Here is a 16118-nt window from a genome sequence, read left to right on the forward strand (position 1 = left end):
ATCCAAGGCTCTATTGAGAATCCGGATCGATCCATCGATCGATCCAAATTTTGCCCAAAACCAAGTTCCAAGACTTCGAACCAACATCCGGTCAACCTTGACTGTTGGTACATCAAGCATCGGTCACTCCTTTGACTGCTAGGACTTCCCACCAAGTGTCAATCCTTCGACCCACTTGGACTTTCTCTTGCCAAGTATCCTATTGCACTTCCTTGCTTACTTCTCAACCAGGTCTTCGATCATCCTTGATCTGGATTTTCCGTGCGAAGTATCCAGTCAATCCTTTGACCTACTTGGACTTCCCAACACCAGATGTCTGATCATCCTTGATCCATCTGGATTTTCCCTTGCTTGGCTTCACTCACCAGGACTTTCACCTAGCTTCACTCACTAGGACTTTCACCTGGCTTCACTCACCAGGATTTTCCTTCTGCTTGGCTTCACTCACCAGGACTTTCACCTAGCTTCACTCACTAGGGTTTTCCATCTGCCTAGCTTCACTCACTAGGACTTTCACCTGACTTCACTCACCAGGAATTTCCTTTCTGCCTATCTTCACTCACTAGGACTTTCATTCTGCCTAACATCCCAGTTAGGACTTCCCAGTCAAGTATCCGGTCAACCTTGACCTACTTGACTCTTCTTCAATCAATTTCTTATTGTCAAACATCTAAACCCAAACCAAGACTCAGCTTGGTCAACCAGGTCAACCTTGACCTGAGGGATGTTGCACCAACAGTACATACTATAAGTCATAGATAAGTACTGAAATTAAATTGCAACTATGAGAAAACTTCGTTGTAATAATTTCTGGTTTGGGTTATATTAAGTTCCCAGGAATGATAGATCTATCACTATATGTTGTGGTCGAGATAATTGATGAACGTTTCTCTTTTTAAGCATTCCAATTAGTCATCTTGTTACCTGGTGCTCTTACTGCTTTTTCAACTATGATTTTTGGTCTTGGTTTACTAATATATTATTTATGTATTTTTACAGTTTACAAATCTCAAGTACTCCAGAGTTGAAATTGATGAAGTGCGGTTCGAGTGGGCTAAATGCATGCTAGATTACATTTGAGTAGGAAAGATATTTGATTTTTGAAAACTTTGGATGATGCATGCATTTGCATGGAATGTAAATTGCAGATACTACCTTGATGTTGTAAAAAGAATATTATGTGTATTTTATGGATACTGACTTGATGTGTACAAATCTATTACCTTTTGATGTTGTAAGAAGAATATTTGTGTAATTTGTGGATACAGACTTGATGTGTACAATATCTATTATCTTTTTATGTTGTAGAATAATATTTATGTGTTGGTTACATGGATATTGACTTGGTGTGTTTAGATACACCGATGTATATTAATATTAACTAAATTTTGTACTATTAAAATGTTGTATAATATCGATTTTTCACTGTTTCGGAAATGGAATCGGTGTCATTAAATAATACTGATATTACATCGTTTTTCCACCGTTGCCAAAATCGATGTCATTAACTGATATTACATCAGTTTTACACCGTTGCTGAAACGGTGTCGTTAAGTGATACTACACCGGTTCATAATGTAGGTGCAGCGGAGGACGGTAAGAGGGGGGTGAATTACCTGAAAAATAAAAGATATACCCTTCTCGTGCTTTCAACTTAAAAATGCAATAGCAATAATAAAATAACAGAAATAAAGAAACAGAAATAAAGCAGAGACTCATCAGTTAACCTGGTTACAACCAAGAAGGTTGTTAATCCAGGGCGATGAAAAGCGCACTAGAAAAAGTCTCCTTTATTGAAGGCGAAGAAGCCTTTTACACTCTAACAGCTCAGAACTATTGCTAGGAATGACTACAAATTAAAGTTGATTGAACAATTGATGAATAATTCCTAGCTCCGGGGCCTTTATATAGCCGCTGGAAATTCTATTTCGGAGGTCCAAGGCGCCTATAATAGAGGTCCAAGGCGTTTCCAAGGGAGTGAGCGGATAGAACTCTATCCACAGCACAAACGGTCATTTTGACCAGATGAAGGCGCCTTCAAGCCATGATGAAGGCGCCTTCAAGCCATGATGAAGGCGCCTTGAGCAGGTTTTCCAGCATACTCGCTTCTCTGCTTCAGCTTCCGAAGCTCCGTTCTTTTGGGGGATTCCGGCCAACCGAAATAGGGCTCACCCGAACCCGATTTCCGGCCTTCTCCTCGAGCAGTCTTCCGTCCCGACATTACGTCCCTCGAACGCCGCGCACGTTCTTCTCGCCCACCGGTGTACTCTTCCACAGCTCTCTCGTCCTTCGGACGCACCGAGCCCGTCAACTCCCTTCCCGTGTCGTCCTTCTCACTAGCTGCGTCTTCCGCTCGACTTCCTGCGCTCCTAAGCTCCTACACACTCAGACACAGGGATCAAACACAAAGCAGGACCTAACCAACTTGGTTGATCACATCAAAACAACTACGGGGTCCAACAATCTCCCCCTTTTTAATGTACATCAACCCAAGTTCAAGTTAGGGTACAAATAAATAAACAGTAATTTTAAAGAAAATTACTAAACTAACATGTTAATCATAAATTTGTAATAAATAAAATTGTAACTATTTAATTAAGAGTTTTAACAGAATTTTTCAAAAAAAATATTTTTAAAACTCATAGTTTCCCCCTAAACTTGGTACCTTTCTCTCCTCCTTTGATCATAGCAAAAACGGGGTAAAAATATGATATTTAAGAAATATTTAGCAAATTTCTGAGCAAGATGAATTTTTCCAAAAATTTCTAAGTAAAAATGAATTGTTAGAGTTTTCCAGAAAAAATTTCTAAGTAAACTTGAATTTTTAGAATTTTGAAAAAAATTCTAAGAAAAGAAAAAAAATTCTAAGTAAAAATTTTGAAGATTTTCAAAGATAATATTTGAACTACTTTCAAAGTATTATTTAATTCTAGTTTAATGTTTTTTTAAAAGTTAATTAAACATTTTATTTCAATATTTCAGCTTCTAGGTCGTGGCGAGGCACTAGGCCTTCTTGGTTATTGGAGCAACAACCACTTCCTTAGACAAAACTTCATAAAGAAATTTTAACGTTTAATTTTTCTACTGGAAGCCTTTTAAAAGAAATTTATTCTAATAACGTTTTTGGAACCCAGTAGAGGTTCCTTCCTACTGGATTAATCAGAAACTTAGGAGGTATATAATTCTTGGATATTTTCCTAAGTTGACCTTGATGATGTTTAACATACCAGTTTAATTTTCCATAAATCCTAAGTTTTGACTTTTGAAAAATATTTGTTTTAACACATGCATCAGTCTTCGATTTTTCATTTTCATTTTTCAATTTTGTATTCTCTAATTTCAAATGTTCATTTTCCTTTTCTAATTTATCTAACTCTTTAGAAAGGGCATTAATAAAGCGAAAGGACTGAGTAGGGGTAAGATTACGCACCTGACTTACCTGACTTGGTGATGCTCTCCCTTCACTACAGCTTTCCTCTTCTGATGTTCCTCCCCCTTCATCTATGCTCATCTCTGAGCTTGACTCTTCTCCCAGTTGATGGTTAGCCATTAGCGCTAACCCCGAGAAGGCTTCGACGTCTGATTCGGAAGAAGACGAATCTGACCAAGTGACCTTTAGGTTCTTTTGTTTAGAGGAAGATTGTCGCTTTTCTTTTACTTTTTTCCTTTTTCTTCAATTTTGGGCAGTCATCTTTGATGTGCCCTTCTTCGTTGCAGTTGTAGCAACGTACCGTTCTCCTTTTTCACTCATGCCTCTTTGTCTGCGATCTAAATTTATTAGAATTAAAAAATTTATTGAAACGCTTTGCCAGTAATGCCGCTTCCGATTGATTGATCGAGGCTTCGGAGTCAGAATCATTTGTTCTTGCCTTTAAGGTAATGTTCTGACTTGTTTTCTCCACTTCATTGGGCTCTGCAATCTGAGATTCGTGAAGTTTAAAAGTTGAAAATAAATTTTCTAAAGTAGTTACCTCGAAGTACTTAGAGATGTAGTATGCATCTACTAAGGACGCCCATTGTGGAGTTCTGGGGAAGGCGTTGAGCGCGTACCGGATCGAGTCCCGGTTCGTTACTTCTTGTCCAAGATTGCTTAGTTGAGTTATTAGCTCCTTTATCCTTGCTTGGAGTTGCGCTTCCTTCTCGCCGTTGTTCATCCGAAGGTTCGTTAACTGGGTCCGGAGGATGTCGCGCTTCGCAAGCTTAGCTTCCGAGGTACCTTCGTGAAGATCTAGGAATTTATCCCAGAGGTCTTTGGTGAAGTCATAGCTTCCGATCCAACTTACCTCCTGAGGCGGCAAAACGCTGAGTAGGTGGAACTCTGCCTTTCCGTTGGCGACAAAATCGGCTTGCTCCTTCTTGCTCCACTGATGCTCTTTTTTGTCTTTCGGAGCTTCAAAACCATATTTCATAGTTAGTAAAATATCAAAGTCGGTTTTAAAAAATACCTCCATCCGGCGTTTCCATGTCGCAAAGTCTCCGTCAAACTTCGGGGGATGAATGCTTGTTTCGGCCATCGTCTTGATCTTCGTGCTTCAGTCGGCAGTTAGCCCTTCTGAGGCGATCGGGCTCTGATATCAATTGTAGGTGCAGCGGAGGCCGGTAAAAGGAGGGTGAATTGCTTGAAAAATAAAAGCTATACCCTCCTCGTGCTTTCAACTCAAAAATGCAATAGCAATAATAAAATAACGAAAATAAAGAAACAGAAATAAAGCAGAGACTCAGTAGTTAACCTAGTTACAACCAAGAAGGTTGTTAATCCAGGGCGATGAAAACACACTAGAAAAAGTCTCCTTTACTAAAGGCGGAGAAGTCTTTTACACTCTAATAGCTCAGAACTATTGCTAGCAATGACTACAGAGTTGATTGAATAATTGATGAATAATTCCTAGCTCCAGGGGCCTTTATATAGCTGTTGGAAATTCTATCTCAGAGGTCCAAGGCACCTCCAAGGGAGTGAGCGGATAGAACTCTATTTGCAGCGCAAACGGTCATTTTGTCCAGATGAAGGCACCTTCATCAAGTCTTGAAGGCGCCTTCAAGGTGAAGGTGCCTTCAAGCCATGATGAAGGCGCCTTGAGCAGGTTTTCCAGCATACTCGCTTCTCTGCTTTAGCTTCCAAAGCTCCGTTCTTTTGGGTGATTCCGGCCAACCGAAATAGGGCTCACCCGAACCCAATTTTCGGCCTCCTCCTCGAGCAGTCTTCCATCCCGGCTTTACGTCCCTCGAACGCCATGCACGTTCTTCTCGCCCACTGGTGTACTCTTCTGCAGCTCTCTTGTCCTTCGGACGCACCGAGCCCTTCGACTCCCTTCCCGTGCCGTCCTTCTCTCTAGCTGCGTTTTCCACTCGACTTCCTGCGCTCCTAAGCTCCTGCACACTCAGACACAGGGATCAAACACAAAGCAGGACCTAACCAACTTGGTTGATCACATCAAAATAACCACGGGGTCCAACACATAACCGATTCGAAAATCGGTGTCGTTAAGTGATACTACACTGGTTATAACCCGATGTCTAAAATGGCTGACCTTTTACATCGCCTTCATAGGCATCAGTCGATTTTGTAATAGACAGCGGTGGAAAACGGATGTCTATGAGGGTTTTTCTTGTAGTGTTGGTTACGCATGTTATCCTTGGCTACGGCCTTATTCTAAGTACAAGTTAAACCCTCGCTCTTTACAATGTGTTTTCCTTGGTTACAGTAATTTGCATCATGGGTACCGTTGTCTCTATATTTCGACCGGCCAGATATATATTTCTCGACATGTTACTTTTGATAAATCTTTGTCTCCGTTTGCAGTTGCTACCTCATATCCTCTAGATAATCAAGGCAACTATCTAATATCACCAAGTAATATACTAGAAGCCCCACATATTGATTCTTCAAGACATATTGAGAGTACATGGGGGGACGGTATTGTTGGGGTTGCAAAGTTACAAACATAGTCCCATATTGGAAACACATGGAAAAGATCATGAGTTTATAAGAGAAAAGATATCTCCATTGGGATGAGACCTTTTGGGTAGAGCCCAAGAGCAAAGCCATGAGGGTCTAGGCCCAAAGTGGACAATATCATGGTATTATGGAGATATCTAAATTCTTTTCGATCCTACAAGTGGTATCAAAACCCGGGCTGCCAGAAGGTTTAACCGCCGACTGTGCACAAGAGCTATGGTCTAATTGAGCCATGTGGGTACAATATTGACCTCGAACAAAGAAAGTGGGGGCTCCTATGTTCGGATCAAGAGGACCAGATACCAGGTAGGAAGTCCTAGTTGCGACTAGGCAAGGAAGTCCTAGTAGGTCGGGTGGACCGAGGGGCAGGAAGACCTGGTGGGTTGAGGATCGGACGTGGGAAGCCTATGGTCCTTTGTTTGAGGGGGGGATTGTTGGGGTTGCAAAGTTGCAAACATAGTCCCATATTGGAAACACATGGAAAAGATCATGGGTTTATAAGAGAAAAGATATCTCCATTGGGATGAGGCCTTTTGGGTAGAGCCCAAGAGCAAAGCCATGAGGGTCTAGGCCCAAAGTGGACAATATCATGGTATTGTGGAGATATCTAAATTCTTTTCGATCCTACAAGGAACGCGTCCTCACCTACTCCCTGAGTTTTGATAATGACAAAGAATTCAAAGTTAAGTTGTTTTGTGATCTGACAGCGTTTGCTGAGTGTTTCAGGAAAGTCCTAGCTGCGGTTAGGCAGGTGAAAACCTTAGGAGGTGGTAACCCTAGGTCATAGGGGGTGGTAACCCTATGCGGAAAGACTTGGCAGGTCGATGGCTTCATCTCCCCCTTTTTGATTATGGCAACAAGAAATTCAAAGTTAAGAAAAACACATGCAATAATAAGTAAATGCATAAAGTTTTAACCAAGCTTAAGTAAATAAAACAAATGTACAAATGCAAGCACAGTTAAGCTGGAAACTTTTAACTTTGTAGTACTAAGCTCCCTCTTAAAAAAACCTCCTTTTTTGTAACTTTGTTATACTAAGCTCCCCCTTAATAAAAGCCCTCCCTTTTTGTTTTGAATTTTGATTTTGAATTTCCTATTCTCCCCCTTTGTCATATATCAAAATACACAATGTAAAAGAAGTCTGAATTTTAAAAAAAGACGAGTTAGTTTGATACTTAACTTTTCAAAGAGAGGTTCTGAAAATTCATCAAAAAAACGGAGAGTTTATACTTAGAAAGATTTTTTTTTTAAAAGAGTTTTTTTTATAACACTTAGCTTTGGTATACGAATTTTCATTGCTGTAATCTTTTAGCTAAGTGAAAACAAATCTAGAAAAATTTTCTTTTTAAAAGAAATCGACTTAGTTCTTTTTATAAAAAGATTTTAAGTCATTGAAAAGAAATAACTTTAAAAAGTTATAAGTACTTAGCTTTTCAATAAAATATTCATAAAATTAACTAAGTTGAAATTGTTTGCTATAATATTTGAATTTTCAATCATAGAAGTCACTGGACTAAGTCCGAAAGGGTGGTTTTTGAAAAAAAAAATTGTAAGAATTTGAAAGTATAGCTTAAGTTTTAAAGTAACAGAAAAGCATTCTCATATAAAAGGATTTTATTAGCAAAGAGGGAGTACCTAAATGTTTAGTTTAGATTGCCCTTACGTCTAAGCATGAGTCAAATTAAATTAGCTAATTTAATTTGATTGGAGTATCAGAGCCCTAAAGTAATTTGAGCAGGTATCATAGACTTAATGTACAAGCATGCTTAAACTTCAAACTGAATATCCTTTTCCAACTGTCTAACCTTTAGCTACTTGCTGATTGCCTAGAGGGCAGCAACTTTCACTTGGTTAGTCAAGTTAAGTCAATTGGTCCAGTTAGTTTTGACTAGAGCTGGAGGACTTGACTTGATTACTATATATGATGTGTTTAACGCCCAGACTCATATTGATGCACAAATATAAGCATTCTTGAGTCCAGGCTGTGCCCTATGCATCTCACGCCAATCTAAATTTTTCAAACACAAGCAAGATATACCTAGATGTTTGTGAGATGTTCTGGCTTAAATCTAGGGGAACATGATTTCTAGGGGAAAACTTATGCTAAATCCAAATTTTGAAAATTCTGAGAAATTGGAATTTTGAAATTATTATTTTTCCTAGAATTTTAAAAAAAACTTTAAAATAAGAAAACAATATCTATTCTACCCAACACATTCCTATTTGCCTTCTAAGTGCACTGAACTCAAGTTCAGGTAAGGGTTTTGTAAAAATGTCTGCTAGGTTTGATTTGGACTCAACATGGTTGAGTACAATTTCACCCTTAGCTACGTGATCCCTTACAAAATGGTGTTTTACCTCTATGTGTTTAGTCCTAGAGTGGTGAATAGGATTTTTGGTCAGATTAATAGAACTAATATTATCAATAAAGATTTTTGTATTTTTATATTCTAGTTGATAGTCTTTAAGTGTATGCATCATCCATAAAAGTTGAGATGTACACTCTCCTAGGGCTATGTATTCGACTTCTGTAGTAGATAAAACAACACAATGTTGCTTTCGGCTTGACCAACTCACTAGGCACTGACCAAGAATTTGGCAACTACCACTTGTACTTTTTCTATCTAATTTGCACCCGGCATAGTCTGAATCAGAATAGCCAAAAAGGTCAAAGGTGCAAGTTCTAGGGTACCAAAGTCCTACATTAAGGGTGCCCTTAATATACCTAAGTATCCTTTTAACATGTGTTAGATGTGACTCTTTTGCACAAGATTGGTATCTTGCGCACATACCAACTGCAAATAATATGTCTGGTCGACTTGCAGTTAGATGCTACCTATTGCACTTCTATAGAATTTAGGATCTACTGGTTTTCCTTCTGGGTCAGAATCAATGTTAATATTAGTGGCCATTGGGGTATTTATGATTTTTGAATTATCCATACCAAATTTTTTAATAATTTCCTTAGCATATTTAGTTTGATAAATGTAGATTCCATCTTTCGATTGTTTAATTTGTAAACCTAGGAAAAAGTTAAGTTCCCCTACCAAGCTCATTTCAAATTCATTTTCCATTAGTTTGATAAATTCTTTTAAAAATTTAGTATTAGTTGACCCAAAAACTATATCATCAACGTATATTTGGGCTATAAAAATATCTTTTTCCAGGGTTTTAACAAATAATGTCTGATCTACTTGTCCTTGGTTAAAGCCTTTGGATATTAGGTAGCTAGATAATCGTTCATACCATGCCCTAGGGGCTTGTTTAAGTCCATATAATGCCTTTTTTTAACTTAAATACATAATTAGGATAGTCTAAGTCTTCAAACCCTGGGGGTTGGCTAACATAGACTTCTTCTTTTATAAATCCATTTAAAAATGCTGACTTGACATCCATTTGATACAGTTTAAATCCTTTATGTGCAGCATAGGCTAACAACATTCTAATGGATTCTAATCTAGCTACTGGAGCATAGGTTTCGTCATAGTCTAACCCTTCAACTTGACTAAACCCTTTGGCTACTAATCTGACCTTATTTCTGACTATATCACCTTGATCATCCAATTTATTCCTAAATACCCATTTGGTGTCAATTATGGATTTATCTATGGGTTTAGGTACAAGTTCCCAGACTTTGTTTCTATCAAATTGGGCTAATTCTTCCTGCATAGCAATAATCCAGTCTGGATCAGGTAGGGCTTCTTCTATTGTCTTGGGTTCAATTTTAGAAATAAGGGCAATCTGACTCAAATTTCTATAAGACGATCTGGTTCTAACTCCTAGGTTTGGGTCACCCAAAATTTGGTCTGGTGGGTGAGAGGTACCTATCCTTGTTGGTCTTATATTTGTGTTAGAAATTGATTCCTCTGGTTTATTAAGGTTAGATTGATTTTCATCATCTTCTCTATTTCTTGGATGGGTGACAACATTTTCATTTAGGTTAGGTAGATTATTATCTTCATCAAATATTATATTAGTTGTTTCTTCAACTTTTAAGGTATTTTGATTATATACTCTAAAGGCCCTACTGGTTGAAGAGTATCCTAAAAATATTCCTTGGTTAAATTTAGGTGTAAATTTTCCTAAGTAATCTTTAGTATTTAAAATGTGAATTTTACACCCAAATATTTTTAAATAGTTTAAGTTAGGAATTTTATGGTAATATAGTTCATAAGGGGTTTTATTGTGAAATTTGTTAATTAAAATTCTGTTTTGAATATGATTTGCAGTATTTATTGCTTCAGCCCAAAATTGATGATTTAAATTATATTCATTTAACATAGTCCTAGCGGCTTCTTGTAGTGTTCGATTTTTACGTTCCACTAGACCATTTTGTTGGGGGGTCCTAGGACATGAAAATTCATATTGATATCCATTTATTTTACAAAATTGGGTAAACCTATGATTTTCGAATTCCCCCCGTGATCACTTCTTATTCTTTTAATTTTAGTATCTTTTTCATTTTCTATTAGTTTGCAAAAATTACTAAATATTTCATAGGTTTCATCTTTTGTTTTTAGGAATTTTACCCAGGTGAACCTAGAGTAATAATCAATTATAACTAAGCAATACTGGTTATTGCTTAGTGACTTGGCTCCATGTGAATCAAATAGGTCAAGGTGAAGGAGCTCAAGTAAAGAGTTGGTTCTTTCTAGATTAGTTGACTTGTGTGTTGACTTAGTTTGTTTTCCTTGTTGACAAGCATTACAGATTGAGTTTTCAATGAATTTTAGTTTGGGCAGACTTCTAACTAGACCATTATGACTCATTTTTGAAATGAGTCTAGTGTGAGTGTGACCCAGTCTTCTGTGCCACAAGTCAGTTTCCTCTTCTTGTGTTAGAAAACACTTTATAGAGGATGTGGGTAGATTAATTGAGTACATATTATTTTTCCTAAGCCCCTTAAGTGTGATTTCAGGATTTTCAATATTTTTGACTACACACCTAGCTTTGTCAAAGGTTACTAAGTATCCACTATCACACAATTGGCTTATACTTAGTAGATTAAAATTGAAATTTTCAACTAATAGAACTTTTCGAATAATAAAATCAGAACTAAGTTCTATATTACCTCTGCCGATTACCTTAAGTTGACCATCATTGCCGAATGCAACTGATCCTAGATTCTTTAGTTTGAGCTTTGTAAATTTCAATTTATCTCCAGTCATATGTCTGGAGCATCCACTATCCAACATCCATTGATCCAACTCCTACACATAAAGTGAATGAATTGATTTAATGGATTAAAAGATAGTTTGACTGAAGTAAACTCCCTAGTTTTTCATCACACTCATTCTATATTGATAATTAGATGGATGACTAATTTAATTGAAGGATTTAAGAAGTGTTCGAAAAATAGGTAAAAGATTTTAAAATAAGTTTTTAAAAGATTTTCAAATAATTTTTTAAAAGTTTTTAAATAAGTTTTAAAAGATTTTCAAATAATTTTTAAAAGATTTTTAAATAAGTTTTTAAAAGATTTAAAAACAATTTTTAAAAGATTTTCAAATAATTTTTTAAAAAGATTTTCAAATAATTTTTAAAAGATTTTTAAATAAGTTTTCAAAAGATTTTTAAATAATTTTAAAAAGATTTTTAAATAAGTTTTAAAAGATTTTCAAATAATTTTTAATAGATTTTTAAATAAATTTTTTAAAAGATTTTAAAATAAGTTTTTAAAAGATTTTTTAAATAATTTTTAAAAGATTTTTAAATAAGTTTTAAAAGATTTTCAAATAATTTTTAAATAAGTTTTTAAAAGATTTTTAAATAATTTTTAAAAGATTTTTAAATAAGTTTTTAAAAAGATTTTTAAATAATTTTTAAAAGATTTTTAAATAAGTTTTAAAAGATTTTAAAATAATTTTTAATAGATTTTTAAATAAGTTTTTTAAAAGATTTTTAAATAAGTTTTTAAAAGATTTTTTAAATAATTTTTAAAAGATTTTTAAATAAGTTTTAAAAGATTTTCAAATAATTTTTAATAGATTTTTAAATAAGTTTTTTAAAAGATTTTAAAATAAGTTTTCAAAAGATTTTTAAATAAGTTTTAAAAAGATTTAAAAATAATTTTTAAAAGATTTTCAAATAATTTTTTAAAAAGATTTTCAAATAATTTTAAAAAGATTTTTAATTAAGTTTTTAAAAGATTTAAAAATAATTTTTAAAATATTTTCAAATAAGTTTTTAAAAGATTTAAAAATAATTTTTAAAAGATTTTCAAATAATTTTTTTTAAAAAAAATTAATTATGAATCTAATTTTTTTTAATTATAGTTACGTGTTAAATTCTGAATTTGAATTTTAAGTTCCTTAGTCATCTCACCCGATCTATATTTTCAATCAGGTACTCCTATAATTGTTGTGAGATGATTAATGTTTGATTTTAGGGTTATGTTTAACTTTGTGTTAGATTCAGGTTTAGCTTTGGGTTCAACAAGTAGACATTCTTTGGATAAACTTCTGGGCTATGGTGAGTCACAAGGAACTCATTAAAGTAACCATGCCTTCGAGGTTTTCCAAATAGTCCTACCCATTGAACTTAGTACTAAACCTTGGTCTAACTAGTTAGGATCCATTTAAGGGTAGCTTCGGTCAGTTCCACTTGGCCAAATGCACCAGGTCGAAGCCATATCTTCCTAGACATGCGATGCCCAAGCTTCCCCAACGTACTATCATCCAAAAACTTCACCAGTACCGTGGGTCAAGTTAAACCTAGCTTATTTATCTAACCTTAATTACCCTGTCGGGTAGTCTACTCTTGTTTACTCATTTCGGGTGTATTAAGTTCGGTTACCCAGTCGGGTAATTTAGTTGGGGGTGCCAGCTATTCTGGATCCTCCTTCTAATGAATTTTGAATATTAAATTAATTTCAAATTTTGAATTTATAATTTGAATTTTGAATTTTTGAATTTTAATTTAATTTTGAATTTTGAATTTTGAATTTTGAATTTTGAATTTTTGAATTTTAATTTCGAATTTGAATTTTGAATTTTGAATTTTTGAATTTTGAATTTTAATTTAATTTTTAATTTTAATTCAATTTATTTTTTAATTTTTATAGTTTTTGTATTTACTCCCCCTGGATCGTAGCCTCGATATGGTCTATCGAGATAGTGTATTTGATCCTTCGGGACCCAGTATTGACCAAGTCCAACTTGATTAATCAAGTTAGACTTGGGGACCCATGCTTGGATTACCTTTCTATTTGGTTTGTTAATTAACGATAAATATGATTTGTATTTCTTTTTAGTTTTATATCCTAGTCCAGTCCTATTGTAAACAACCCTTTGTGTTCCAAGAATTAGGTCAAGATTCTTGGAACCTAAGGAAAACTGTTCTAAAGTCAACTTCAAATCCTTGATCTGATTTTTCAGACTGGAATTATCTTCCTCAATTTTTTGAACTTGAGTTGAGGTTCTAGTCTGAACTAGGTCAGACACGGTTTTGGAGTTATCACTTCTTTAAGGACTGCTACTTCCTTTAGAAGTGACTTTACTTTTAAATTTGATTTAGCTAATTTGCGAAGTAAATAATTAACTAAGTTATTAAGTCTAGGAATACTTACAGAAGGATCGGGCCCTTCGGAAACGGATACTGATCCGTGGCTTCTCTCGGACTCGGCCTCCGACTCGCTCTCGCTTTCGGACGCGTCGATATGGTCCCGGGCCATTAGCGCAAGAAGGCTCGTCTGTTCGAGCTCATCATCGGTGTCTTCTTCTGAGGATTCGTCCCAAGTTGCCTTCAGTACCTTCTTCTTTCTTTTCCTTTTTGCGTCCTTCTGATTTGGGCAGTTGGCTTTGATATGCCCCTTCTGGTTGCACCCGTAGCAGATAACTTCAAACTTTACCTTTGAGTTCTGTGGACCTTCCTTTGTTTTCACCGCCTTCTTTAGATCTCTTTTGTTGAAGCCCTTCTTCTTGTAGAGCTTCTTCACGAGGTTTACCAGCTCGGTTGTAATTTCATCGTCTGAATCTTATGAGTCGGATTCGTCTTCTGATTCTGGTTCGATTTTTCGCCGGGATCTTGGTTCGCGCGTTCTACTAGTACCTGCAAGCAAGGCAATACCCTTCTCGGACGGCTGTGCATTAGTTTGTTCATGAAGTTCAAATTCACTAAACAATTCATCTAATTTTAAAGAAGACAAGTCCTTGGAGACTTTGTAGGCATCTACCATTGATGCCCACAATGTGCTCCTAGGAAATGAATTAAGAGCATACCTGATGATATCCCTATTTTCTACCTTCTGCCCGATTCCGTGAAGGGAGTTAAGGATATCTTGGATTCTTGCATGTAGTGAACTCGCCGTCTCGCCTTCCTGCATTTTTAAATTGTATAGTTTATTAAGTAACAAATCACGCTTACTTACCTTGGTTTCCGAGGTGCCCTCGTGAAGTTCGACTAGTTTCTCCCACAGCTCCTTTGCGGAAGAGAACGGACCGACTCTGTTGAGCTCTTCCTTGGTAAGACCGCACTGGAGGGTGCAGGTGACTTTGACATCGGCTTCTACCATTTTGATAAAGGATGGTTCCCAATCCTCGCAGGATGTAGGCTTACCGTCTGCATCAGTGGGTAATCGAAGACCCGTCTTGACTATCATCCAGGTGTCGAACTGGGTTTTAAGATATATCTCCATTCGCCCCTTCCAATACCCGAAGTCCTCTCCGGAGAATAGTGGGGGACGAACAGTGCTATATCCCTCTTGATGGGCCATTTAGATCTGGAAAAACAAAAACAAGAAAATCTATTCCAAGACTGAGTCTTGGATTAATAGTGCTGGAAGAAGAAAAAGAAACGAGCTCAAGTAGTATTAACCAACTTAGAGCAACACCGATTTTGAAAAGAATTAGAATTTTAGCTACTGAGCTAATTTCTAATTGACTCCGTAAAACAAAAACGAATACCACGAAAAAAAATATTTTGAATGGTTGTTGCACCATTTCAAAACAACCCCGCTCTGATACCAATTGTTGGATCGAGATGCGCTAGAGGGGGGGGTGAATAGCGCTCATGGCTATTTCGTTCGTATCGGAATTGTAAAACTATCGGAGAAGTAACGCAGCGGAAAGTAAACAAACACACAGAAAGACAAGAGAATTTACTTCGTTCAGAGCCTGTGACGACTCCTACTCGAAGGCCCGCGATCCTCGATCGCTTTCCGTGGGCAACAACTATAAGTTCGAACAGAGTACAAGTATTACAGTTAAGTATAATGAAAAAGTACAGTTATACCGACGACAATATCATAATCTGAAGATTCGGAGCTCCGGGTCGTCGGTGTCTCGTAGCAGCACTTCGGAATCGTCTCGTGAGCAGCTTGTAGCAGAAAGATCGCTTGTAAGTTATGTTTTTGAAGCTGCTGGTCGAAACCCTTTATAAAGGGTGTTCAAGGCGCCTTGAAAGCCCTCCAAGGCGCCTTAAACAAGCTGAGTCGCCCGCGTGGATCAGCACAGACCTGGTCGAAATCTATCTGGTTCAAGGCGCCTTCAGCCTCTCCAAGGCGCCTTCAACCTTCGATCTAAGGCGCCTTGAGATTCATTCAAGGCGCCTCTAGTCTGCTGCGCTGGCTTTTCCTGGATCGCACCCAAGGCGCCTCCAAGCTCCATAGAGGCGCCTCAGCACTGTTCATCCGAGGCCATTTTTTACACTTTGATCCCTGCAAGATATGTTAATCCCAAAAATACCCTGCAGTACAAAGTTAGCACAAAACAATGATATAAATATGAAAATTGACAGTCTCCGGACTGTCCGGGTCTGACTTCGGATTTCCGACCGGAAATCCTAGGTCGACCCGACGCCTACTGTTCCCTCAGCGGAGAACGCGTCCTCACCTACTCCCCTCAGGAGAGATTACCTGATGCCAGTGCGATCCTCCAGATCGACTGGACTTTTGCTCAGCACTCGACGCTTCCGGACTTTCTGCTGGACATCTGCTTCCCGGCTAGTCCAGTCTTTCACCTGGTTCGCGACACCAGGACTTTCACCTAGGGTTACCACCCCCTAGGACTTTTGCCTGAAGCCATCGACCTGCCAAGACTTTCCGCATAGGGTTACCACCCCCTATGACCTAGGGTTACCACCCCCTAGGGTTTTCACCTGCCTAACCGCAGCTAGGACTTTCTTAAAACACTCAGTAAACGCTGTCAGATCACAAAGCACCTTA

The 16118-nt window shown here is 37.0% G+C and overlaps 1 protein-coding gene across 1 annotated transcript in view; it reads left to right on the forward strand.

The window, feature by feature from the left end:
* Positions 1–16118, forward strand: part of LOC121994859 (brix domain-containing protein ZK795.3-like) — a 44918-nt gene that overhangs the window by 13797 nt on the left and 15003 nt on the right. Inside the window, exon 7 of the mRNA XM_042548756.1 lies at positions 1000–1049. Within this exon, the coding sequence (XP_042404690.1) occupies positions 1000–1049 (50 nt within the window). The remainder of the gene's footprint in view (positions 1–999; positions 1050–16118) is intronic.

This window comes from Zingiber officinale, chromosome 6A (assembly GCF_018446385.1).
Source record: "Zingiber officinale cultivar Zhangliang chromosome 6A, Zo_v1.1, whole genome shotgun sequence".
Taxonomy (NCBI): Eukaryota; Viridiplantae; Streptophyta; class Magnoliopsida; order Zingiberales; family Zingiberaceae; genus Zingiber; species Zingiber officinale.